We start from the raw sequence: 9,162 nt of genomic DNA on the forward strand, positions 1-9,162 counted from the left end.
AAAAAAAAAACATATATATATATATATATATATATATATATATATATATATATATATATATATATATATATATATATATTACTATTGCTACAAATATACCCCAGCGACTTAAGACCGCTTTTGTGCTCCAGGGTCACACACACACACACACACACATACACACACATATATGTGGTCCAGGGTCACACACACACACACACACATATATATGTGTGTGTGTGTGTGTGTGTGACCCTGGAGCACAAAAGCGGTCTTAAGTCGCTGGGGTATATTTGTAGCAATAGTAATATATATATATATATTTTTTAATCAACCTATCCTTTCAAAATGTTAAAAGCCAGAAGCAGCTGCTCATTGCTTGTCTTGTCATTGCTTGATTTAGGAAACTCGCTAGGGTTTGGCATGAAGCCTAATGTACATGACAGCATTTTGATTGTAGTTCTGCACTATTACACATTTAACTGATTCTGAAGGTCATGCAGGTCCCAAATGAATCTGGCTCAAGTAATATTCACGTACTTCATCATCTGTGCCATTTCTCTTAAGTGTTCACATTTGATCTGTGCGGTCTCTTATTTTCTCACTGACCCATGGGACAGAAAAGACGAATGTTTTGCATCTGTGGCTTAAGCAAATCTGTCCCATTGATGTAGAGAGGGGGAGACTAGTTAATTTGTCAGCAGCTGAATGCAGTGAATTGTGTTTGGCAACCGTCTCAGCTTGTCCTGGTGTGTGTTCTGCAGGAGAAAGATGACCTGAAGAGAGCCGAGTGTATGCTGCAGCAGGCAGACAGGCTGGGCTGCAGACAGTTTGTCACGTCTACTGACGTCGTGTCTGGCAACCCTAAACTCAACTTGGCCTTTGTGGCCAATCTCTTCAACAAGTACCCAGCGCTGACCAAACCCGAGAATCAGGACATCAACTGGGGACTTCTGGAGGGTGGGTGTTTTGCTCATGATTGTTGTTCTTTTCTGTCTCGTTTTGCCATTTTAGCATTTGCTAAACACACGTGCCACGTAATGACTCGTGCAAATGGGTGGCATTTCTTCCAAACACTTACTTTTAAAAATATACCGGATGGGATCACAGAAGGCATGTTCAGGATTTGATTTTTAATGGAAACTGGTGAAGCGCGTCGGCAGACAGAGATTTAAAGGGAGGGCCTGGTCGCCTCATTTCCTGCGGCCCGAACAGTTTACACCCTTTTGGTGAAGGTTGCGCCCTCTTGTGGTACAAAACACAAAAAACCACTTACTTTTAAAAATATACCGGATGGGATCACAGAAGGCATGTTCAGGATTTGATTTTTAATGGAAACTGGTGAAGCGCGTCGGCAGACAGAGATTTAAAGGGAGGGCCTGGTCGCCTCATTTCCTGCGGCCCGAACAGTTTACACCCTTTTGGTGAAGGTTGCGTCCTCTTGTGGTACAAAACACAAAAAGCAGTCAGACCTAACCCTCAGTTTATACGGTTGATAGCATTCGGGTCATTCTATAAATTAAGGAGCATTTCTTGTCCATTGATGATAATTATATATTTTTTAACAGTTATCTTCAGAAATATCATATTTTATCCATTAAGACAATGCATACTATAATCTCGTGCATATATTAAGTGCACCCTGTTTTTCTGTTTACGTGTCCGTAAATTAGTTTTTGCAATGTCCGCTTTTTGACTTGATGAGTCTTGAGTTCAAAATAGTGAATAATGAAAAATGGATAAGGTCAAGATTATCTATATTTAGTTTATTTCTACAATCTAAATAACTTATTAATTCTAATTCTAACTTATTATAACAAAAAAAAATTGATTGAGTTTAAATTGATCAACTATGCCAACTCTTACTAAACACAAACTCCCCTCAAAACTAAAAAAGGGTTTTGCGCAAAACCATGTGACCAGCATCACGTGATGTCATTTCCTTCTGCGGCAGACATTTTGAACACATTATGGTAATTGTCCTCTTAATTTTTCTCGATTTGATTTCAATGACCTGTTGTCACTGAGTATATTACATGCAATATGGTTTGCATTTTTATATTCATTCAAATAAATATTAAATTTAAGGTTAACCTGCAATAACCTGACTGGCCAGATTTTCTTGATCAGACCCAAATTATGGGTCAAAATGGTGAAATTGTCAACTATATTACCTGTCAGCGCGTACAGTTTGTCCGTTACATAGTTAACTAACTCGAGACCTGGGAAAACCTCTTTTTCTTTATAATACCAAAATGGTGTTTAATGATTAAGCCTGGCAACTAGCAGATAAGACACACTGATAAAATATAACAAAAGTAAAAAAATATTTTTTTACACTTTTTCCGAGATGTGGAATTAACACTAAATTACACAATGATTAATTACAGAAATCATCATATGTACACACTATGCTCCATGTCATTTATATACTAATTATTAGTTGTGTTTGCTAAGAACATCATCACTCACTATTACTCTAATTACTAAAAAAAAAAAAAACGTCATAGTTGGTAAACGAATGTCATTCACTTATTCATTTATGTATTGTATATTGTGTATGTTTACAGGAGAGACCAGAGAGGAGAGGACTTTCAGAAACTGGATGAATTCTCTGGGTGTCAGTCCTCATGTCAATCACTTATACGGGTAAATCCCACGCTCTCTTACCTTCACACCTTCACCTGTGTCAGGACATCGAAATCAAGATGATAGTGAAATGAAATGCACCTCAAGTGTAACATTACGTGAATGAAATGAGATGTGTTTCGGCCTTTTCAGTGACCTTCAAGATGCTCTGGTCATCCTGCAACTTTATGAGAAGATCAAGGTTCCTGTCGACTGGAACAACAAAGTCAACAAGCCTCCATATCCTAAACTAGGGGCCAACATGAAAAAGGTATTCATTCTACAGTCATTACCATTTTTCCAAAAACATGCAGAATGATCCTCAGTCTCTGTGTGTGTGTGTGTGTGTGTGTGTGTGTTCAGCTGGAGAACTGTAACTACGCTGTAGAACTGGGGAAGACCAAAGCCAATTTCTCTCTGGTGGGCATCGGGGGGCAAGACTTGAATGATGGGAACCCAACGCTCACTCTCGCCCTCGTCTGGCAGCTCATGAGGAGGTGCAACTCAAACTAATAACAGACATAGTTGACACAGATGCATCCTATAAGATAAAATAATCTAAAGCATGTACAGTATAGTAAATCTTAATAATAAAACCTTTTTTTTTTTTTTAAAGAAATTAATACTTTTATTCAGCAAGGATACATTACTTTGATCAAAAGTTACAGTAAAGGCATTCATAATGTAATAAAAGATGTGTAGTAATAAATGTAACACTTTCCACAAAAATATTCAACTGTGTCCAACATTGATAATAATCAGAAATGTTTCTTGAGCAGCAGATCAGCATATTAGAATGATTTCTGAAGGATCGTGTGACACTGAAGACTGGAGTAATGATGCTGAAAACTATTACACGAATACTGTTAAATTCATATTTAAACTAAACACGGACATACATAGAATTTGAATGATAAATTTAGTATAAATCAGATTTTATTACTTTATTGTTTTTCTCATTAGAGCATGTATGTGAATATAAAGCTTGAATAGTTAATGTGCTAGTAAAGTGATTCTGACGAGTCTTTGTGCTGCGTTCTCCTCCAGATACACTCTGAATGTACTAGAGGGCCTGGGCGACGGGCAGAAGGTCAACGATGACGTAATCGTCAACTGGGTTAATAAGACTTTGTCGGGAGCAGGAAAATCAACCAAAATCTCCAGTTTCAAGGTGCACAAGCCTTTGTTTATCTGCTAACGTATATGTGCATGCTTCATACAGCAGCCCTGTATTCATGCAGCTGCATATGTATGGGATTAGATCTCTGCCACAATTCTGCGTACGACAGATCATATTTTGAGCACACGAAAATCAATTTAGAAGATAACCTGCTTAATAATTATGCACACCGTTTTCACTTCCAGCCTTCATGAACAATTATATATCGGTTATAAGTGATTAAATACAAGATTAATAGTAGTTATTAAGATTGATGTTGTTTGGAATTGGTAAAATGTGATTGAAAAATATATATAATCAGAATATCAACTTGCATAATAATTATGCATGCACTGTATTTTCCCACTTCCGCTGTCATCAGTAATGCAAGGAATGTTGTGATTGGTTGTCAAGGCAGACAATCAGAATTTAGCAGCCTCGTCTCTGATTGGCTGGAATGATGGCATATTGTAACGCTGGGTTGTGTTGAGCAAGCCAGCCGTCAGCATTTAGAGAACACTGAGGGAGCAAGCTAGTGAAATGTTGCACACGCAAAAGAGAAGGTCTGCACACATCCAAAAATGTATTTTAAATGCAAAATTGATTTTAGTGCACTCGAACATTTTCTCCACAAAACTCAGATCGCGCACGTGCAAAATGCACTTTTGTGCACTCAAAATATGATCTTTCATGCTCAAAATTGTGGCAGAGATCTAGCCCCATACATGTGTTGGTTGAATATCAGAAGTAAGTGTAATGTTCTGGACTGTAGGACAAAGAGATCAGCTCCAGTCTGGCGGTGCTGGACCTGATTGATGCCATCCAGCCCGGCTGCGTCAACTACGACCTCGTGAAGAGAGGAAGCCTCAGCGACGAAGACAAACTGGACAATGCGAAGTAAGATTTCAAAAGAGAAATCTCGTTAGATAGCTTACATCTAGCATTAAGATACTCGAATGTGTGTGAAGCCAAAAATATCTGCATGCAGTCAATACTGTCAGTTATGACTAGGTTTGGGAATCTTTAGGCACCTTACGATTCAATTCTGGGGATCATGATCTGATACAAGTAAATTAATTAATTTATATAAATAGTATAATATAACTTTTTAAAGTACTCTTAATTTTAAATAAATATGCAATGATTGTATGTTAAGAATTCTAACCAACTAAATATAGCTTCAAAGCATACAAGCAAATATAATCTAATAAAGGGGAATGAAGAAACCCTTTACAAGCAATAAACAAAGTGTTTTCCATATCTGAGAGTGATTTAAGTATCTGAAAGCTTCCAGACAGATGCAGTGATTGACTTTTCTCTTCTTCTCAGCATTATTGCTGTTTGATTACATTCACACTAAAATCTACTTTAGCATAGCAGATGTTTTGTCCTGTGTTTGAGACATAACTGACTGTTTACATTAATTTCACACCATGAAAGCATTTTGAGATGCAATTGCATTTAACCACTTACACAACGTAATGCACTGCCAAGAATGATATGATTCTTCTATGATTACATGATTGCTTCAACCATGAAAATTTATGCAAGTTCATAAACCTATGCAATGGTGTTTGTGTGTGTGTGTGTGTGTGTGTGTGTGTGTAATTAGCAGCAAGCAGAATACAGCTGTCTCTAGTGCACACAAAATCAAATTGTTGATGAGAGAATCGCAATGCATTGCAGAATTTATTTTTTTTCTCCCACCCCTAATTATGACACAAATAAAGAAGGCTATAGAGTCTGTGTAATATTTGCCAGTACAGCGAGGTTATTTCTGTCTCTCTTGCAGGTTTGCTGTGTCCATGGCCAGGAAGATTGGCGCTCGTGTGTACGCTCTGCCTGACGATCTAGTGGAGGTCAAACCCAAGATGGTGATGACCGTGTTCGCGTGTCTAATGGGCAGAGGGATGAAGAGGGCGTAAAGCGGGACCCTGCGGACAATCAAATGCTGATGTCCTACCCACAAGCCATTTTGCTGGTTGAAAGGCTTCTGGTTCAGTAAATTTATTACAACCACAATTTTTAAAAAAATGCCATCAGATGTTAAAGAATCATGTTTAAGTTTGGCGGGACTGCAATGTTGAAATGGGCTTGAAGTTTATGGAAGGGGACCAAAACAATTACGATTCCATCTGCAGAAGGGACAAATTTATACCAAATTATACCATCTTCAGTGAATTTCAAGATGACTAAAGCATATCTGCGCTGGATCAAACCCATGTCAGACTCAGCTTTGCAGTACTCTATTTACATAATTGATAAAGGATGTGTGTACGAGTGATAGGTGTAGTTTTGACAGCTTTGGACATTTAGAGTCACGACTGGCCTTACTAGATGCAGTATTGCCTCTCTGCAGAACATGACTGTGTTTGAATCATTGAATTGGACTGCTTATTCTCCTTGTTACAGAATTTACCAGAACGGTTTCAGTGAGACACTTTAACACATTCCGTAGTTAAATCTCAGTGTACTATTTGTCTTATGTATATGTATACTCTTTTTACGTACAAGAGACATCCAAACAGAATGAACTATGCATGATCTATATTTTTATTTAAAACAATACACTCAGAAAATGGCTTTAAACGCTTTAAGCATTAACCAATCCATGCTGTTCGTTCAATACGAAGATGACAAATAAAGGTCATCAGATGTGGTCAGTGTCAAACCTGTTACTGCTGGTTGATGATAAGTGACTGTGTTGCCGGGAATGAAACTGGAAGTGGCTGGTCATACGGCAGCATGTTATCTATGGACCGAAGCAGCTCAATCCAAATGTCTGTAACTGAAAACATCATACAAATAAAGCAGAAAATGCAACTGTGCATTGTATGCCAGCTTCAGCATGTCGTCTTCTTTTCTTTCTTTTTCTTTTTCCGTGAACAGTGTTTTGTGTTGAGCAGGGTCTGGATGAATTGTGCTGCTCAAATAAATAGTAAAGTTATGATGTAAAAACACTATCCATCCATCCATCTCTTGAATGTTGAAGGTGATGTTGCGAATCAGCTCATGGGGAAATATAAATAATTAATCATAACTAGTTATAATTAATTATAAATATTTAGATCCGCTGTAGATATTTAGCTGACCTCTCAGGGTCAACTGTCTGTCAATTCTAAGAACGTTAATTTCCTGGTTAAAGGAAATAACTTTCTTACTGTACAACTCTACACAGAGCTTGTAGCGTAAATCTGCATGATTAAGTGACTCCAGTTATGAGCAAACAATGAATAATGTTAAGTGTGATACAAGTAAGACTTTATTAACTACATAAACACTTAAACTAGTCTGACATACTCAAACACTTAAACTGGTCTAACATACACATACACACACACACACACACACACACATACAGTTGGTATAGGAAAGGGTTAAAGCTTAAATGATTTAAGACTACTGTCAAATTATTGTCCAATTATCACTCAGAATTTACTGATGGTTCCCACCAGGCTCAATCTCTGAGGAAGTGAAGTAGAAGAGGAAAAAAGGAAAAGGAGAGCATTTCTATTCAGATTATGCTTATTATTTGGTGCTCAGGACTAGAGTTGTGCCCTAGTATTTGTCTAGATGACCTGTGTAACAGGGTCATAAAAGTAGAACACATGTTATACAAAATAAACAAATAAAAAATAAAAGTGTCTCTGGTTCATTTTGAGGTTCAGAGAGATCATCAAATCAAAGTGGAACAAAAGGGGGCATAACATGTAAATGGATTTAAAATTAGCTGACTGCTATTATTAAAACAGGGTAATCAATCTGGTATTGGGAACAATCAGTAGCACTAGTGATTTACTGATTTGTGTTGAGCAACACACCATATCTGGTCACAGCTGCTGCGTGTTCAGCTCCCATGCTGTGATTTTGCCATGTGTGTGCCCCGCCCTCCGTAGCGCGTTATTCACTGTGCCACTAAAAGCACCCAACAACTTAATGATTCTTCTCTAGATAGACAGTTAAAATTTAATTAAATTTAGATTTAATTAACTAGTAACTGAGCAATAGCATTCAGGAAGGATACATCTAAGATAGTTAAATTTGCTGAGACAAATTAAAGATTGGGAAACATAGAAAGAGAAGAAAAAGAAGGAAAAGAAAGGGAAAAATCAGAAACCAGGGATTAGGTTAAGTTCAAATTACTTCACACTGCATACACACATGCTGTATTTAAAAGCTTCAAGTAAAGCGGTGCTAACCCCTAATTGTTAAAGCTCTTTGGTAGCTTAGCCTAAGATGAAACTATGCTAAGTCGTGTTGGTGGTTTGTTTACAACATGGCGTCGCCAGGTGACGTGTGTGCTATGTGGAGTTAGCGCTTCCTGTGACAAGCCGTTGTCATAGTAACCTATGCATGCCAGTGCAATTCAAACAGTTTAGTGTCTGCCTATTTGAAAGAAGTGGCCCACAGTTTTAAAACGTGGTGCTTTCAGTCCTTCAAGACTTGTTGCATTAAATAAGCACTTCTGTGAGTCCTTCTCTAATTTAACAATAAACTTCTTGCACTCGTTTAAAGAATAACCAAAACGGGTTTACTGTAAGTTAAAGCCGGTTTAAACATATATGTAGTTATGTGTGCCTCACACATGAATACTAAAGTACAGTATTACACATTTAGTTTCACTCAGCGAGTGAAACACAGTAATGACCACCATGTTGCTAGGCCTGTATATATACAGTCAAAGTGTAGATGAATTGCTTCAATCTAATTATAATTTATAAGGTCTTCATGCTGTAGAAAGGGGACCATCACTCAAACCTACCTTGATATAACTGTACTGAGATTTCAGAAACAATTTTAACAAATCCTGCAATTTTGTGATTTCTTCACTAAAACAGATTAATACATTAATGGTACAGTTTGGAAATGCCGCTGAGCTGAGATTCAGATTTATGCTTTGTCAGAAAAGATTTATGCTTTTATACTGAAATTAGGGTTTCTTTGCTAAAATCAGATTAACCTTACACTAATACCATTAAGCATGAAATACATAAGGACTCTTCCAATCATAATAGAGGTACCAATTCAAGCCCCCACTTTATCTGCATCTAAACAAGCCAGCAAATAGGGACACACAGCATATCTCAAGTCACGCACACACTTTTAGGTTGACAGTGTTTAGGCTCATAACCTGTCAATTCTAAGAACGTTAATTTCCTGGTTAAAGGAAATAACTTTCTTACTGTACAACTCTACACAGAGCTTGTAGCATAAATCTGCATGATTAAGTGACTCCAGTTATGAGCAAACAATGAACAACATCAAGTGTGATACAAGTAAGACTTTATTAACTACATAAACACTTAAACTGGTCTAACATACACATACACACACACACACACACATACAGTTGGTATAGGAAAGGGTTAAAGCTTAACTCAGTAAAGAGGAGGGAG

The 9,162-nt window shown here is 37.3% G+C and overlaps 1 protein-coding gene across 2 annotated transcripts in view; it reads left to right on the forward strand.

Annotated features, from left to right (window-relative positions):
• Nucleotides 1-6,606, forward strand: part of pls3 (plastin 3 (T isoform)) — a 30,710-nt gene extending 24,104 nt beyond the window's left edge. For both annotated transcript variants that reach the window (XM_016254995.1, XM_016254994.1), the window contains exons 10-16: nt 744-939; nt 2,550-2,628; nt 2,761-2,878; nt 2,971-3,104; nt 3,655-3,778; nt 4,539-4,663; nt 5,559-6,606. In XM_016254995.1, coding sequence (XP_016110481.1) covers nt 744-939; nt 2,550-2,628; nt 2,761-2,878; nt 2,971-3,104; nt 3,655-3,778; nt 4,539-4,663; nt 5,559-5,691 — 909 coding nt within the window. In that variant the 3' untranslated portion in view covers nt 5,692-6,606. The remainder of the gene's footprint in view (nt 1-743; nt 940-2,549; nt 2,629-2,760; nt 2,879-2,970; nt 3,105-3,654; nt 3,779-4,538; nt 4,664-5,558) is intronic.
• The last annotated feature ends 2,556 nt before the right edge of the window (nt 6,607-9,162 follow it).

This window comes from Sinocyclocheilus grahami, unplaced genomic scaffold, assembly GCF_001515645.1.
Source record: "Sinocyclocheilus grahami isolate Dianchi unplaced genomic scaffold, SAMN03320097.WGS_v1.1 scaffold1300.1, whole genome shotgun sequence".
Lineage (NCBI taxonomy): Eukaryota > Metazoa > Chordata > Actinopteri > Cypriniformes > Cyprinidae > Sinocyclocheilus > Sinocyclocheilus grahami.